The 18,983-nt window shown below is 40.9% G+C and overlaps 1 protein-coding gene across 2 annotated transcripts in view; it reads left to right on the top strand.

Annotated features, from left to right (window-relative positions):
• LOC117873441 (desmocollin-2-like) overlaps window positions 1-9,343 on the top strand; it is a 41,425-nt gene extending 32,082 nt beyond the window's left edge. Inside the window, exons 14-17 of one of the 2 annotated variants that reach the window (XM_034762816.1) lie at window positions 3,010-3,131; window positions 4,948-5,175; window positions 6,022-6,067; window positions 6,149-6,287. In XM_034762816.1, the coding sequence (XP_034618707.1) occupies window positions 3,010-3,131; window positions 4,948-5,175; window positions 6,022-6,057 (386 nt within the window). In that variant the 3' untranslated portion in view covers window positions 6,058-6,067; window positions 6,149-6,287. Of the gene's footprint in view, window positions 1-3,009; window positions 3,132-4,947; window positions 5,176-6,021; window positions 6,068-6,148 lie in introns of both variants that reach the window. The other variant, XM_034762815.1, reaches the window with a different exon arrangement.
• The last annotated feature ends 9,640 nt before the right edge of the window (window positions 9,344-18,983 follow it).

Raw genomic sequence — 18,983 nt, 5'->3', positions numbered from 1 at the left:
CAGGTAGGGGGAGGGGTCCTAGTGGGGAAGTTGGGGAGGGGTCTCAGGAGGGTAGGGTTACCATATTTTGTGCCTCCAAATGGAGGACACTCCACAGCCCCCCGGCCCCGCCCCAGCCCCGCTCACACCCCCGCCCCAACCCCGCCTCCTCCCCAAAGTCTCCGCCCCCTCCCCTGCTTCCCGCGAATATTTGATTCGCGGGAAGCCTGTAGCAGGTAAGGGGCGGTGTGGGGGGAGGAGGCGCGGCCCAGGCTGGCCCCCCGGCGTTTCCAGCCTGGGTCGGCTCGGGCCCTGGGGTGCCGGCCCCGGCCGACCACCCCCGGCCCGCCCAGCACTGCCGGCCCCTGGCGGACCCCCCGGCTCCCCGCCCGGCGGGCTCGGCTCCCCGCCCCGCTCCCGGCTCCCCGCCCCGCGGGCTCGGCTCCCCGGCTCCCGGCTCCCCGCGGGCTCGGCTCCCCGGCTCCCGGCTCCCCGCGGGCTCGGCTCCCCGGCTCCCCGCCCGGCTCCCGGCTCCCCGCGGGCTCGGCTCCCCGCCCGGCTCCCGGCTCCCCGCCGGCTCGGCTCCCTGGCTCCCCGCGGGCTCGGCTCCCCGGCTTCCCGCCCCGCGGGCTCGGCTCCCCGGCTGACCGGTTCCCCGGACCCGCGCCCGGCCCGGCACTGTGACCCTGGCCCGGCACTGCCCCACTGGTTCCCGGCCCGGCACCATGCTCCCGGCCCCGCACCGGCCCCGGCCGAGCACCACCGAGCCCTCCTGATTTTCCCGGACATGCCCGGCTTTTGGGGATTTCCCCCCGGACGGGGATTTGAACCCCCCAAAAGCCGGACATGTCCGGGAAAATCCGGACGTATGGTAACCCTACAGGAGGGGGCAGTTGGGGACAAGGACCAGTGGGGCTTAGATAGGGGGTGGGGTCCTGGGGGGCAGTTGGGGCAGAGGTCCCGGGAGGGGGTGATCAGGGGACAGGGTGCAGGGGGGGTTGGATGGGTTGGAGTTTCTGTGGGGGGCAGTCGGAGGGAGTGGATGGGGGCAGGGTGGGGCTACCCTCCCTCCCCATGGAGTGTCCTATTTTTTGAATGTTAAAATATGGTATCCCTACTCACAGTGCAGCTCTCCATTCAAAGCAGGCTGCAGCATGAGGTCTCACCTTCCTCACTCCCTCCCCCTCTTTCCTGTTGGTAGTGGCCAAGGGAATGCTGGGAAATGTAGTTCTTTCCCTCCTCCAGGGCTGGCTCTATAGGCAGGGAGCTAACCAAGGAACTACAGCTCCCAGGGCCCCCTGTTGGTTCTCAGATCCCATGTTAGATCCCTGCTGCCGCTGCAAATGGGCTGCCCCAAGCACGTGCTTGCTTTGCTGGTGCCTAGAGCTGCCCCTGCTGTCAAGCTAAATAGAATACCATTTATTTAAATATTTTTGGATGTTTTTCTACATTTTCAAATATATTGATTTCAATTACAAAACAAGATACAAAGTGTACAGTGCTCACTTTATATTTTTATTACAAATATTTGCACTGTAAAAAAACAAGAAATAGTATTTTTCAATTCTCTCATTACAAGTACTGTAGTGCACTCTCTTTATCATGAAAGTTGAACTTGCGGGAGATAATGCTGCCTGTTTCTTGTTTACAATGTCATGTGACAGTCAGAAAAGGCATTCGCATGGCACGGTTGTAGCCAGAGTCGCAAGATATTCACATGTCCCTTCTTGTTTCAACCACCATTCCGAGGACGTGCGTCCATGCTGATCACAGGTTCTGCTTGATAACTATCCAAAGCAGTATGGACCTATGCATGTTCATTTTCATCATTTGAGTCAGATGTCACCGGCCCCCAGATGGTTGATTTTCTTTTTTTTTTGGTGGTTTGGGTTCTGTAGTTTCCACATCAGAGTGTTGCACTTTTAAGACTTTTGATACCATGCTCCACACCTTGTCCCGCTCAGATTTGGAAGGCACTTCAGACCAAGGGTCGAGTGCTGTATCTATCTTTAGAAATTTCACATTGGTAACTTCTTTGCGTTTTATCAAATCTGAAGTGAAAGTGTTCTTAAAACGAACAACATGTGCTGGGTCATCATCCAAGACTGCTATAACATGAAATATATGGCAGAATGTGGGTAAAACAGAGCAGGAGACATACAGTTCTCCCCCCAGGAGTTCAGTCACAAATTTAATTAACGCATTACTTTTTTAACTTGCGTCTTTGGGATGGAAGCATGTCCTCTGGAATGGTGGCCGAAGCATGAAGGGCCATACACATGTTTAGCATATCTGGCACATAAATACCTTGCAGTGCTGGCTACAAAAGTGTCATGCAAATGTCTGTTCTCATTTTCAGGTGACATTGTAAATAAGAAGCGGGCAGCATTATCTCCTGTAAATGTAAACTAACTTGTTTGTCTTAGCAATTGGCTGATCAAGAAGTAGGACTAAGTGGACTTGTAGGCTCTAAAATTTTACATTGTTTTGTTTTAGAGTGCAGTTATCTAACAAAAAAATCTATATTTGTAAGGTGCATTTTCATGATAAAGAGAATGCACTGCAGGACTTGTATAAGGTGAATTGAAAAATACTATTTCTTTTAGCATTTTTACAGTGCGAACATTTGTAATAAAAATACTATAAAGTGAGAACTGTAAACTCTGTATTCTATGTTGTAATTGAAATCAATATATTTGAAAATGTAGAAAAACATTCACAAATATTTAATACATTTCAATTGGTATCCTATTGTTTAACAGTGCGATTAAAGCTGCAATTAATCTTGATTAATTTTTTTGAGTTAATCTTGTAAATTAATTGCGATTAATTGACAGCCCTAGTTTTTGCACACCTGAGTATTCAGAGGCTTCAAATTTGCTGGTCACTAATCACACTTAATATTTTATCTCCAGACACCAATCCAAATACTTTGTCAATACTGGACTGTGCACATATTCCTCTGACCCATACAAAAATCCAGTACCTTTATACTCAAGAAGCTTTTTCATTTTATTTTCCCTTGTGTAGTAATCCTGATTACACTTTGTGGCTGTTATGGCACGGGGGCAGTGAGTAAACATGTGCCTGATGATTTAGCTAATCAGAACTTAATTATATCAAACACAGAAGCACCAGGAGAAGAGGTGATGGTGAGTAGTGTTTTTATTTATTTAATTGTAGGAACGTGTAATGAAGGTATTGTAATCACCACAGTATGACATGGAGACCCTTTGCAAATTTGTGAATCAGTGAGTTAGTGAAACAATAAAAAGCTAGGATAATGCATTTGTAAATGTATTGTTCATTTGAAAAGCATGGTTTAATTTTTAAATAGAGGCATGGGTTAAATAGGAAAAGGAATGGGGGCTCAAATCTTGAGGTGGGGGTGTAGTAGAGGGAGACCCGGACAGGCTGTGGGGACATGGACAGAAGAGTCTTATAACTAGGACACACTCTCCTCCCTAACCTGGAATTAAAACCAGAAATCCTGAGTCTTTACACATTCCCCTGCTGTAAGCAAGTATATGATTAAACCACTGGCAAATTCTCTTTCTTTCTCTCGCTTCTAGTGGCTGGTCCATACAGGGGATAACAGCATGTAACAGCTATCAGTTACTCTCTTAGCACATGTGGTTAAAAGACCATGAAAGTTGTAAAATCAAGCACTCAAGTTTGGAAATGCCAGAATTGCAAGGGGAACATTAATTCTGCAAAATGGCAAAGTCACTAAACACCTGAAGCTTCTAAGACTGGGCTCATGCTGCTGTAGCAGCACTGCTACCACCATGGGAACACCTAGGAGCTGCCAGAGCAGCTGTGCCATTGGAGATAGGTCAGGGATGAGACCTGGCTCTTTTTCCTGACACAGTTTCAGTAACCTGTGAGCCCCCTCTCAGGGCAGCACCCTTACCTCCCAGGGTCAGGGGGGTGGGGTGGGAAGGAAGAAGAAGGAAAAACCTGACCAGGCTCCCCTCGTCCCCCTCCAAAAAAAACCCCCAAAACAAACCCCAAATTGCCATGGCTCAGCCTAGTTCCCCTTCTTGGGACACTATGCAGGGAAGGAGCTCCTCAAACTGTGTGTGTGAGTGGAGAGATGAGGTGAGAACTGAGCCAGGGCTCTCCACACCCAGCCACCCTCAAGACTCAGTCTATCTCCCCCCTGTGGAATAACCGCTTTCTGCTGCTACCTAATGTTGCTCAGGTAATATCAGTCCATGCTGAAGGCTCTGGATTCAAATCATAATCGTGCACCATTTGGGGGTATTGGGAGGTGTTACAGTTGCACAGTAGCAGTTTTTTCCTATTAAAAAGTTAATCACGTTTAAAATGTTACTTAGGTTTCAAAAAGTTAGGAAATGTCAGATTTATGATGGCCTATTTAAGGTTACACAGGCATCCTTGTGCCTAGGCATTGTGAAAGTCTTTAATTATATGATCATATACAATTTTTTCTACAGGACTCCAGCCTCATTCAGTGCAAAGACTGAAATGCCCAAGGGAACAGAATGAAGGTTGCACAAGCAACTATAAATTTGGCTTTGCAACTTTTTAGTGCTTGACTTTGCAACCTAAACAACATTATTTTATTTATGTAACTTTATAGCATATTAGCAAATGATCTGTAATATGAAAGTATCTGAGTGCTTTTTGCTTCCCAAAGTGGTCCTTGTAGGAGGCTCTCTAAATTATATGCATATAGAGGCCATCAACTGCCCATGATTTATGCACATACTTCTTTAGACATCAGTGAGAGTGCTCAGCATGGATTCAGTACAATACTGTATGCACACAGAATGAGACATTTCAGTTTAAGCACTGACCATTTCCAAGTCCTGTATCCTTTTGAAATGATCTGTCCAAAAGCAAAGGTGATAAAGGAAATATTTCTTTGTTAGAAAAATTTACATCTGAAGTATTTTGGTAAGATTTTTCCCCCCCCTTCCCCACTATTATCTTTGCTTTTAGGATCCAAATATCATTCCTCTACAAGCTGCAACTGTAAATTCTTGTGATCAAGGGGTTGGCATGGGCACAATAGGACATGAAGTAAAAACTGGGGGACAGAGTTTTGAAATGTCCAAAGGAGGACATCAGACCCTGGAATCAGTCAGGGGATATGGACAGTCCACGGTGGAACAAGGCAGATACTCATACTCAGAATGGCAGAATTTCATGCATTCTCGTCTAGGTGAAGTAAGTATTTTGATATTTGTCTCCGGAATCATACTGTTTCAATTTACGACAGTTCTCCCCCCCACCCCACCCTACCCCCACCCCTTTGACGATTGTTAGACCACTCTTTGAGCAAAACTATCTCCAATTACCCCCAAAGAGAAACACACCAGAATAGTTTTTAAGCAGAACTATTATTTTCCATTTGGAATATGACTGCTGTGTGTCTGTGCACAGATGTACTTGTTTTTGGTCTAACTGTCCATTTACTGATTTTATCTAAATGCTTCCAAGGGATAAAATTTAATGCCTTATGTACATGCTGGATGTGGTGCACGTATTGCTGTGCAACATTAGAAAATGTATGTACACCATGCACCAAAAACCAAGTTTTATGTATAGGGCCCTACCAGTTTCCTGGCTGTGAAAAAGATGTCACGACTGTGAAATAAGCCCTTTCCTGTGAAATCTGATCTTGCCATGCTACTGGGAGTGCCCTAGCCTGGGGAGGGACAGGACTTGTCCATCCCCTGCACGGCTGCTTAGGGAGGGGGGAAATGAGATCAGACCCACCTCCTGGGTATCTTTTGGTTACAATACCATGAAATTTCAGATGGCTGAAAACGTGAAATTGACCAACTTTAAAACTCTCTGGCTGTGAAATTGATCAAAATGGACCATTTGGTAGGGCCGAATTTGTGTAAATCATGCTTTTAATCTTGTTTTCAAATGGATTTAATTGTTTAACAGGTTAACCAGTTTCTTCACATTTTATTATGTGTGTGATCAGTAGAAAATGATTTTTGTTAAATACTTATTTTATAGTATGAATTATATAGACCAATCATGTGCATTTTTTGTATGTAGGAACCCATTAGAGGACACACTCTGATTAAAAATTAAACAATGAAAGGTAAATCAAAAATTATTTTTATGCCATACGTTTAGGATAACAGTTAAAGAAAACTAATAGTATGTTTTTCTTTTTATGCAGAAGGTGTATATGTGCAGACAGGATGAAGAAAATAAGCATTCTGAAGACTATGTCCTTCCATATAACTATGAAGGAAGAGGATCATTGGCTGGTTCTGTAGGCTGCTGCAGTGATCAGCAAGAAGTGGAAGTGCTTGACTTTTTAGATCAGCTGGAACCCAAGTTTAGGACATTAGCAGAAACATGTGTAAAGAGATAAGTGTGCCTATCAGAGTACTGAAATCTGTAAATAAATGGTATTGTCGTGCTTTTCAGAGGCTAGATATTTTTAAACTTGAATGTATTCTGTATTTTTTTTTTCTTGCTAAGGGAAGTGGTTTACAAAATATATTTAGGGTTGTTATAAGGATGTAAATCCTGCATTAATTCTGCAGTACATAATAATTTTTGGCCTGTACTCATTACCTATGCTTTAAAGTTTATATCTTAGGTGTTTCTTTTAAAATGATGTGAATACAATAATACTGCATTCTACTTAGCATTATATTTTCTATTGTGTTTACTTTTAATACAAGACTTTAGTGTATTCCTTATTTTAAGTATTCACCTTCAAATTTTTCATTTTATTTGGCTTGAGAGGTGAAAAGCTTTATTTCATTCATCTTTTCTCTTCATAGGAAAAAATAGTATATCAAAATAACTTGTTTTAATGTATTACCTGTACAAATTGAGATCCAAGACTTTTTAATTTTAAAAGTAAAATTTCAGACTAAGATACTAGAGGATTACGTTGGAAAAAACTTCGGATGGAAAACAAAAATGAAAAATTAGTATGTAGTGTATATATGTAACAATGTTCAAAAGTATATTTCCTCCTATTGGACTAGTGCCCACCAAATGTACTATCCCAGGGGATGTAGATAAGTATTGTATGTAAGCACTTTAAGTAATACACTTGGAGAACATGAGTTCAGGATATAGGGATAACTATTGTACTGCACTTGCATTACAATAGACCCCATATCTTGAACTCGTGACCACCAGAAGTATTACTTATCGTGTTCTAGATATAATTTGAACCTCAGCTGTTTGTGAGCTTTAGTATAACCACATCAGAGATGGGGAATACTGCTAAAGTTTTATACAATGTGGCTAATCATGCCTACTGTAAAATTCAGGTTAGGTGTGTGTCGCTGGAGGTGAGGGGAAAAAAGGACCCCAAGGCAAAGGAGGCAGTGACAACTTGATTTATAATCATATTGTGGAATCAGTCATTTATTTCTGTGAGCAGAAGTGACACAAAATATAGCATAAAACTGGACAAGACAGCATTGATAATTAAAAAAAAAATCAAGTATGATTCCCACTGTTATGGACAGTAAATATCCTACTATTTATTAATATGACGAGTTGTAACTTACTCACAGGTACAAATATAGACAGATCCCGAAGGAAAATTAACAAATATATTGCTCAAGCATAATTAAAGTTAACCTATTACAATACTTTAACACTGTACTGTATATAAGATTGTGATAGTAAGATATAAACCACCAATTCCTGAATTGAGTAAGTCTTCAGCTGGTTAATATTTTCTATCCTGGGTAAATTATTCATTTTTGATGTGCTCCCAAGATTCTTTTGTGCATTAAATAAATTTCCCTTGTATTATAAAAAAAGAGAAACTTAAGTTTGGGGTTTTTTTGTCTTTTAAATGCTGCTTTTAGGAGTTGCTCTGTAAACACATGCCTTAGGATGGAAATAGTTTTTAACCTGTATATATGATTTTTTTAAAACAAGTTATCCATGACAATAAAGGGTCATGTTGCTCAATGGAGAACTGCCATTGATGACAATGAGAATTCCACACATGACTACAAGTCAATGCAAAACCCTAATTGTCTGAAAAACTGCAAAAGGTAGATACAAAGCTTTACACTTTAAGTAACATTTTATCTATCAGACTGTAAGTAGACTTCAGAATATTTCTAATAAGATCTAATTGTGATAAATAGTCTTCACAAGGATGAAAATGTTAAAGGTATTCTAGATTATCAGTAGGCTGTTTGGCAGTGGAGCTGAATTTACCCTGAGCAACGTTAACTGCCAACACTAAAGGCAAGACCGTCACTGAGATCAAAGATTTTAATAAGATCCAAGGTATTCTGAACTAGTCTTGTTACAGTAAAAGTAAATCCTGATGGCATTGCTACTCACCCACACCAGTGAGTTTCTTTGTATGTTAAGGGCCAGGTCCTCAGCCAGTGTAAATTGGCATACCTCCATTGATGCAAATGGAGCTATGCTGACCTCACACCAACTGAAGATGAGGCCCTAAGGAACTTATTATTAGTTTCTCTGTTTTCATATACAGTATCTTCAATGTTAGGTGTAGATATTTTAAGATGACTTGATTTCCTCTTCCCTTTAGACTTATTATTATTATTATTTTTTTTTTTTTAGCTATAAGAAAGCCTTTGACTCATGAGGGTCCATGGTAAATGTAACCACAAACAAAAATACCAACACACCAGTCTTTTATAAACACTGAATATAAAAAGTAAAATTCCAGAGCTATGTTTTCATTATTCAAGAAGACACCAGAGTAGTACTTTGTTTAAAAATTAGGGCCAAAAAAATTCATCCTTGGTGTGACTTAATTGAATGTATTGGAGCCAAAAGCATGTTACCAGTCTAATTTACATTCACCATTTATCCTGTTTGATTATTTTGTACATTTTACTCAGCTTGGACAATTCAAATAAAATGAGTCAGTTTCACTTGTACATTGCTGCATGCATTGCTTGAATAGCAGGTGAATGTTTAAATCCAAATAAACCATTTTCCTTTAACTTTACTATTCATTTTTGTAAAGTATTTTTGTTACTACCAAGCCTAAATGTGGTGCCATAGCTACCTGGTAGTGTTCCTGTTAAATTTGGTAACCTTATGCTAAAAAAGGGAATAGCCTACACTAGGAAAATAATTTTAAAATAGATTGTCTAATCGAATTTGTATAAACCGTAAAACTTATAAATCTTAAAACAAAAACTTAACTATAAAAAAATTGCACTAAGCACACAGTATTTGAAAAAGTATACTTCACTGATTGTTATGGTCTTGGATGACTTGTTCTCTCCAACTAGGTAATTTCAAAAACTGTCTAGTTGTGTAAACATTATCTTGTTTAATGTCATCATTTTTAAAAATATTTTGTACAACAGTGAGTAATAAAATGGATTTTTGGAAAATAAAAGGACTGCAAAAGTAGTTCATTTCTTGTATACTAGAAAAAGAATAGATGTAGACCTGAATCTATGCAGTATCAATTAAAATATGCACTGTTACAAGTTAGCCATGGAGTTTACCTGATCTATTTATGGGAACTACTGTAGTTAAATACTTTTCTAATATATAAAACAACTAAATGGAAAACTACTTACCTACCACACCTGGGCCAAACAGCTCACTGATTTTTATGCAGAACTCCTCTTTGAAACCAATGGAGAATTCTGGTTAAAAATGGCTGGCATAGTGTGCAAGAACAGCGAACCGTGGCCACTGGGAGCTGCAGGGGTCCATGCCTGCGGACAGTCAACGTAAACAAAATGCCTCGTGGCTCGCCAGCGGATTACCCAGATGCATGCTGAAGGTTGCTGACCCCTGCTCTAGTCTGTAAGGTCCAAATTGATATTACTGTTTTTTAAAAGACAGCCCTATTCAGAGACTGAAAGAAGTTTGTCTTCAGCTGATACCCAGGTGTGGTAGGTTGAACTTTACAACCCTCAGGCAGTCAGACAACTTTCTAATGATTTCAAATAGCTGGAATAAGTAACTTAGTCTATGTATGGCATTAATTTTGTATCCGCAACACTTTACCAAATAGCTGCCTGAGAAGGAAATGAGGAAAGATGAGTGGGGCAAATGGAATGAAATAAGATTCTACAGAGCCTTACATAAGTATGTCACACTGCAGTCTGATAACTCCCATGCAAAAGACCACCCATGTAAGTTATGGTTTGCCCTCACTTCAAGCTAAGTCCTTGTTTCTGTTACAGGCACTTCTAGTAAGTGAAGAGATGATTTTGAGTCAAAAGACTATTTTCCCAGAGGCAGAAATGCAGGTGATTGGGGTAGCTACATTTCCAATGGAGATGGGTTTCAGAATATTCGAACTACAGTACAAGTCAAGCTTTGTGTCTTTGCCCTTTTTCCAGTTCAGTTCTGCTAACGTGGTATGTAAACAAATATTGCTGCCTCCACCCTAATGTTTGCTCCATATCATCCCTGAAGTATTTAGATTCAACCAGAAAACCTTTGGGAATTTCAGTTGAAACAAAGTGATTCGGATCCTCTCCATGCCTCACAAAATGGACTATGGCTCAATAAGCCTTAATGTAACCCCAAGACCTACAAAAATTATTGAAATAATATTAAGGTTACAACTCAAGTATTTAGAAGTTATTAAATGCCAGACTTCAGTTTGTAGTGTCCAACTGCTTCACAAACATATCCTCACAATACTGAAAGAGGCAGGTAATTAGATTGTATTGTAGTAAATATACAAAAGGGGTCAAATTGAGGCTGCACAGGCAACCCTTAAGTCTGACATTTCGTAACTTTTGAGTGTGACTTGGTGACCTTTTTAATACAATTTTTGGATGCTATTCCAAAAGCAAACTGAAAAAAGCTATTCAAGTGTGTGGAATCACATTGACATCCACCTGGTGTCTGCAGTGTTGGAACCTTTTGACCCACTGCACAGATCTCTGCCTCTTGAGCTAATGGAGTAACTGGCAGCAGTAGTAAATTGCAGACCAGTCACTAAAGGGGAACGAGGCACGCACTTTTACAGTGATCATCAGAATTGGTTGCTGATACCAGAGGTGAGACTTGGAAATCTTTTTGAGTTCCTTTACAGGTTCTGGAGGGGATTTTGCAATACTAGCCAGATGCATTCCCCTCTTCCTCCCACCCCAAGCCTGACACCTGGTCTGTGTTCCCTCCAGGCTGTCCCTGCACCAGGTCTGTCTTATTTGCTCCCACACCACAGGCTCCTAGTCTCCACCCTCCCTATCCTACCCAATCTTCTTCCCAACCCCAAGTCCCAGTCTTCTTACCCAGCAAGTACTAGTCTTGCACGCGCACACAGGTACGCCCAGGTCCAAGTCTCAATCTTTCCATCTCTCTCCCACGCCCAGTCTTGTTCTTGTCCTCTCTGCCTTTTGTGTCAGGCAGATTCTTCCCTCATACTGTCTAGGTGCCAGCCAAGGGGAGCATTGAGAGCACAGGAGAGAAACTCCCTGATCTCAGTGTTGGTGGCCAGTGCTGTCTGGGCCAGCAATTTTAGGGAAAGTCCTGCTTAACACTCTGTAGCTCTGGGATAGAGCATGTTCAGCATAGATGGACTCTTCTGAGAATTCAGCTACCAAACTCTAAGCAGGGCTGGCTCTAGGCACCAGCTAAGGAAGCAGGTGCCTGGGGCGGCAAATCTGAAGGGGTGGCACTCCGTCCGTTCTTGGGGCAGCGCTGACTTCCCCCCCCCCCCCTTCTTCAGCAGCAGTTCGGTGGTAGCTTTTTTTCTTCAGCGGCACTGCTGCGGTTGGGTTTTTTTTTTTCCTCCCCTTTGCTTCACCGCTTGGGACGGCAAAAAAGGTAGAGCCAGCCCTGACTCTGACATCTCTGAGCATATGCAAACAGCAATTTTTCAGAGGCTCATCAATTGGTCAAGTTTTCACAGTAACAGCAGGAAAAAAAACCAACCCTCTAACACCATCTCTGACGCCAGGGTTTATCCCTTTCCCCCAACAAATTTCAAGCCCGTTATCCAAAGCATGGAGGTGCTTAAACTTCTCAACAAAACTGTGGTAAATGCAAGAAATCAACACCAGTGTTAACCAAATAAGGGGAAATCTGATGTGGCTGAACCCAAAAAGTCCAGCTTGAGGAAATTTCAGCCTGAAAATTTGACCAGAATCTAAGCAAATTGAAATAGTCTTACAATGGGAAGACTTAGGCAATCTTAATTATAGGTGGCGCTACCAGCTCCATCTATAATTCTTCTACCCCAAATTATGGCATTTAAACTATCACAACCATATCACATGAATGTCTTAACAGCTGAGCTAGGTTATGGTGCCATTATCATCCCCTCTTTATCCACTTTGGGAAGATTACCACCACCAGATCAAACAGTGTATGTGGACTGAAATTCTGGCTAGCTTCTGCACAAAGACATGAGGTGGGAAGTGCTTTGCACTATTTACATGCTACCTCATCAAAATGTCTTTAGATCCAGTCACAATTTGGTCCTTAGTCTGTTTTAATTCTAGTCAGCACTATATCACCTGACTAAATTAATACAAAAAAGTTAAAGTTAAGCACATGGCAACTAGATGAAGGAGGTGACAAGAAACATTCAGCTAATAAAGGCTACATCCTTCCTTCAGTCCATTCCTAAGCTCTCTGGTATCCAAAGGAGCTGTGCATATGGAATGAGGGCACAATAGGCAGGTTTTTTAAAACCTTCCACAAAACGTTGGAATAGCTAAACTGCCACTAAAGCTTTTTATTTGAGAGGCAGCAGCACTTCTATTTCTTTATAGCATATCCTTTAGTCAGCAGCTAGTGATCTCACTGCACACATTTCTACAGTAGTTCCTTAACAACTTGCATAATTAAAATTTGCTAATGCAATAAAAATAGTGACCGGAGATGAAAGCCATCAGAATGAAAGTTGAAAGACCACACTATCGTATGTGTAGCGGTACCCCTTCCTATTTGTTCACAAACATCCATCGGTTTTATAACGTTATTATGAACAGGACGCTAATGTTATGAGGAAAAGAAGTTGCTATAGATTTTAAGCCTGGTCCACACTGCTAGAACCTTTTCTGTAACCATTGTGTCCAAGTGATGATTTTCCTGCTGAGATCTGCTCTAGTCAAACAATGCTATTTACTTCTCCCCTGGATAGTCTGTGCTAGATGTTTTTCTTTTTTATAATTGTGACATATAAAAAGAAATTGATATTTAGCAATTTAAATTTTCACAGTGGTGGGAAATTATTTAATGACAGTAGATGTTGAGATTCAAAAAGTTAAAGCTTTGCAACTGTTCAAACACAAATTGTCAACATCATGTAAACATATACACAGAAAACAGCTAAAGGTTTCAAGCAACATTTTTTTTTCTTCAGTGAATTTTGATGATTATCGATGGAAATATTTTTTTGTCAGTTGGCGTGTGTCTGGGGAAATTGACATTTACTGATAAAAATCTAATCCTTCCAAGCATCTATAGCATAGATTGCACTAACCTGTAACATGGTTTTGGGGGGGGAAGGGGAGATGAAACTCAGTTCACACTTGTAAGGGAAGTGGAGATAGCAGCATGCCAGCAACAACTGTATTTAAACATGGTGGTTGTTAGTACTACATTCCAAGGCTGTACACATACAGTAGGTGACTTCATATGTGAGCAGGATATTGATTGCTGAAACTATCAGATGGTACATAACACCTGATCATCCATAACCATTCTCACTAAAATCATTTAATTTCGTTTTTCTTCATTTCATTTTTTTCCACATATCCTTTGAGAATATCTTTGCACTTACCTCATTTAATTAGAATATATTATATAAAACAAAAACTTAAAGATCAAAATATGACTCGGAGCCCCTGGCTTGGGAAGAGCACCAACTGCTCTAATGGCAGTGAAAGGATACATGAAGTGTATGTTATGTCTGTGTAAGGCATAATGCCCCTAGGGATATTTTTAAGTAAGTGTGGCTTGCCCTACTCCCAGTACTCACCTTCTAGTACAGAGGTCGGCAACCTTTCAGAAGTGGTGTGCTGAGTCTTCATTTATTCACTCTAATTTAAGGTTTTGCATGCTAGAAATACATTTTAGCATTTTTAGAAGGTCTCTTTCTATAAGTCTATAATATATAACTAAACTATTGTATGTAAAGTAAATAAGGTTTTTTAAATGTTTAAGAAGCTTAATTTAAAATTAAATTAAATTAAAATGCAGAGCCCCTCAGATCGGTGGCCAGGACCCAGGCAGTGTGAGTGCCACTGAAAATCAGCTCGTGTGCCGCCTTTGGCAGGTGTGCCATAGGTTGCCTACCCCTGTTCTAGTACTTATCTCTATAGAGGTGGGGAGGGATAAGGTCCTTTCCACACTACCCCTCTACTCATGTATGCCCTCTCTGGAGTGGTGATTACTGCTGGCAGCACTAGCTGGCCCATTCCAGGCACTCCTGATTGGAGCACATGCATTATGGCACAGATATGCTGGGTGGAGGGGACTCTCCACATCTTCTCTTGCACCTGCACAAAGCCAGATATAATTTGGCTTTGAATTTACAATTTGGGTCATATGCCATTCATTTGGGGGAACTGAGCAGTGGCAACACTACAGCCTGGACTGGACAGAAAAAACTGCACAAGGAGCTTGTAATTCATATTCTAGAATTGTAACATAGCTAGATATTTTGCCTGAAACATAACTCATTTTAAAAGGGGAGGAGGAACACGTGAAGAGAGAAAGAAGAACTGATTTGATTTGATTTTAATAGGGAATTGCAAGCCATTGACCATAGTCTGATAGTTCAAAGGAAGTTGTTTTGCTAGAAAGATCAGAGATAATTTAATTTGTCAACAGCGCCCGAGTAGGCTTTGTAGTAAAATAAACTACGGTTTGATTACATGTTGCTGTTGTTGCAAAGTTCACTTTGATTTGATTTCAGAGGGAGATATTTTCAGTCCAATACTTTGTTACAGCTCTGCAGTTGCAAACATAGCTGCTACTACCAGAACCAGCCAGTTTAACTCATACACAGGAAGCATTTAAAACATATTTTTAGATAAACTATACAGACAGACTTGGTTGACTTAAAGAATCCATTTGAAAAATGCCTTGAGCACAAACATCCTGTTGCTTTTTCTAGTTTTTTTTTTTTTTTTTAAAGCAGGGTCTTACAAATGCATACAGAGGCTAGCTTTCTTACTCCGGATTCACTGTCAGATCTGGAGCTGAGCTAGAAGTGGTAAACATCAAGTCTGAGCAGGTTGAGAACCTGTGTAGTCTTTGCTGACACAGTAGATTTAGAATTTAGGGCAGCTGATAGCATCACACTGGGAAGAAAGAGTTCCGATTAAGAGTTGTAGGGATGAAGGCAGAGCGCTCATGTCATAACTGGGTGGCCCAAATTTAGATAACACAGTAATGAGCATGTGTTGTTCAAAGCAGTGTGAAGTCAGCTTTAGACAAAACATGCTGTGCACTTCACTAGCTACAGCTCTGAGCCTGAGAGTCTCATAAAAAGTCTTTTAAAATATCCAAATTTATTTTTAAAATGTTTTCACATTTGATTATCTAAATCAAAAAAGACAATGGCAACTTTGCTGACATCTCTGAAAAAGCATTTTCCATCTCCCAGTTAAGTCTTTCTGCTTCCTTTGACTTAAATGGGACTTGCATCAATCCCCTGTGCCAGACAAACAGAAATAGGGTAAAGGCTACGAGATCAGAACTGGGACTGAACAGAGCATGCCTCTATCATAATCTTCCTTTATGTGCTAATATGTGTAGTACCTGCCAAAGGTAAAGGAAGCACTCAGAAAGTGCAACAATGAGTGAGGAAGGGGAATCTCAGAAGATGGCTTTCTGCCTATGAGTTCACCAGTGAATGCACAGAAATCAGATTTATATCTACTTGTTTCTCAGTCTTCATTTCAGAATCATGCAACCTGTTTCAAAAAGTGATTTGAGATTCCAACATCAGTACATAATGTTTTCTGCTTGATGAGATTCAACACTTGTCCTGAACATTGTTTTGCTGCTACAGGGCAGCTGCCTCTTGCTGTCCAGACATGTTTTACTAACATGATTTAACTGGCTCTAATCAGAATGATTATACTACTAAAATTTCTAAGGAACAGTAATTGCAACATTTCTTTCAACATGACTAATTCACGAACAAGATAGAACATAAATGTAATAGAACAAACTAGGGATACGTTGTGCAACTGACGTTGAGTATTGTCATGTGAGAGATACCTTATAAGGCTAATTTTATTTCCTTGCTAAGGGCTGTGAGACCCTCTAGCTGTCTTTCTCATGGAAACATGGAAATTGCAATACCGAATCAGACCACACATCCAGCGCAGTGGCCAGAACAACCTAGCTCAAAGGTACAAAATAACAACAAAGTTTAAAATACCTTAATGCACCTAGCCAACTGCACAAGGCTGTACATAGTTCTTCTTGATCTATAAATATGATCAACATATGCCTTGAAGCCTTGAAAGCCAATGTGCTTGACCTTATGTTTGCTTGCTTAGCAAAAAATGTTCACATAAACTCCTTCTTTTGCTTCCCAAGGCTTTTCACTTTGCTGCTGTCTTTTTTCACTCTCCAGGTTGTGGCACATGCATAAGCATCCCCCGCACTAAATTGGAGTGATCATGAGATTTCCTACTTGTGCATGGAATCTGGCCTTTATGCTACATTTCTGGTTTGATCATTGGACATACAAGCAGAAATCTATTCTGTATCCAAGGGCTGATTGTGTCTTTGTAGCCATAATCTGGTCTATAATAGACATGCCAATATACTACAGTTAAACCCAAATCGTGAAATCCTTACCTAATACAGATTAATACCATCCATCATGTGGTGTCACAATCTAGCCCTGATTTTGTATACTGCATTTCATACAAACTGGATCCCCAAATGCTTTAGAGGTTTAATTAATTTAAAGTAATTACAATGGTGGTTAGCCAAGGCAGAGAAGAATGAAGAGGGAGAGATGAGAGAGTTTGAGATGAAACATGCCAATCAAGAAATACCCAGGAAAGCTGAACTAGCCTGCACACACCGTGGTGAAGGCTTCCTCACACAAGCACTGAGTAAGAGGCAAATTGACAGTGTTTCCTGAAATAAGTAAGTGTTGAGAGGATAGGAGGGACTGAATTATTCAATGCCACTCTCTCTGTCAATTCACTTAAAAGCTCTCTTTCTCTCTTTGATTAAATAAACTTGTTTTATCTTTTATTCTAAATCAATCCACTACTGTGTTCGACTTGAAGTGATTATTAATGCTGGTTAAAGCAAGAAGTTGTGGTGCTTTTGTCTCTTTACAGGAGCAATGGACTTTAATACTCCTCCGAATGTTCTAGGAGAATGGGCATTTCGGGGAAGATAGTTTTGGGGAAATTCGGGACTGGGGGTGTGTTGGGGTCACTTGGCTAGTAGTAACCAAGGCTGGTGGAGATGAGAGTGTTACTATGACTTCTGGTATCAGAGTTGCTGCACCATGGCTGCTCAACACACAGACATTGAGTGCATGCTTGTATGCTGGCTGGGAGTGTCCAGACAGCGAGCTACAGCAGCAGAGCAGTATAAGACACTCAAAGTTACAGGACAAGTAGTGACACAACCTCTCAATTGCACCCTGGCATGTAACCATATCAGTCCAGTTCCTAAAAGAAAATAGCCACACAATAAAACTCCACTGTGGGTAGCTTTGTTGACAGGTCCAGCCCAGAACCCACGCACTGAATGTACATAGAGACTGAATGACCTTCACACCCTAAAAGTTGTTCTTCCAGATTGGGGCTGAGCCACATTTGTGGACAAGATAGCAAGGCTTATCTTGCCCTGACACAGCCTGATCTGGACCTGTTCTGTGGAGAAATACTAGATTAATTTTCTTCAGGGCTGTCAATCAACACCTTTACATAAGCCCATACAAATATAAAAGAATGAAAACATGGAGCAATAGAGTGTCAGTATATAGTTCCCTTTTACACTGTTCCTGATTTGTTATCTATTCATTCACTCTATGTAAGAATAAACCTTTAGCTCATGACTGATACAATTCCCATATTCAAGACAAGAGATATTTTTACATTCCAGTTTTAGTATAAGAACATAAGAATGGCCATACTGGGTCAAACCAGTGGTCGATCTAGCCCAGTATCCTGTCGTCCGAAAATGGCCAATGCCAGGTGCTTCAGAGGGAATCATCAAGTGATCCATCCCTGCCACGCATTCCCAGCTTCTGGCAAACAGGGGCTAGGGACACCATCCCTGCCCAACCTGACTAATAACCATTGATGGACCTATCCTCCATGTACTTATCTAGTTTGTTTTTGTAACCCTGTTGTAGTCTTGGCCTTTACAACATCCTTTGGCAAAGAGTTGCACAGGTTGACTGTGTGTTGTGGGAAGAAATACTTCCTTTTGTTTGCTTTTGATGCTTAAAACAAGGCTTAATTATATACAAACGTATGACTATGCGATTATTTTTTTATTATTTCCCTCAAGGAATGACCTAACATTTCTTGTAGGGCTTTAAAAAAAGGAAGACAGAAAAGACGAAAAGAGGAAAGGAAAAAAAAGGGAGAAAGAAAAGGAGCAAAGAGAAAAGGAAAGGAAAAAAGAAGCGAGAAAAGAGAGATGAAATGGGTAGTTTAAAACTCTTCTTTGAGAGCTTGTTGCCTACTTTGAAAACTTGTTGCCTACTTTGAAGTTGTTTCAAGTAGTTCAGGACAGATTTATATTAAAGACAATCAAAACTGGGATTTCTTAAAAAGCTTTTAAAAATATTACCATAGATCAAAACTCACTCCATATACCTTTACCAGCAGTTTTCCTGAAAACAGATTGTCCAATTTCAGGCACCTTGAAAGTGAGCATTGCAGAAAAATAATACAGGTATATACATACAGAAGTCAACCCCCATCCTCCAAGAGTTATTCCCATGTAGCAATGGGGACAAAAGAATGCATTACTGTCTTTAGCAGCAGGGTTTGCAAACCCATGAGAACATCGGATATGTTCCTGAAGAGTGTTGAGGTCATTAAATACTTCAGAGCAGAAGT

The sequence above is a fragment of the Trachemys scripta genome, chromosome 2 (genome assembly GCF_013100865.1).
Source record: "Trachemys scripta elegans isolate TJP31775 chromosome 2, CAS_Tse_1.0, whole genome shotgun sequence".
In the NCBI taxonomy this organism is placed as follows: Eukaryota; Metazoa; Chordata; order Testudines; family Emydidae; genus Trachemys; species Trachemys scripta.
Note: the sequence above shows the minus strand (reverse complement) of the source record. Positions and strands in the feature narration are given on the sequence as shown.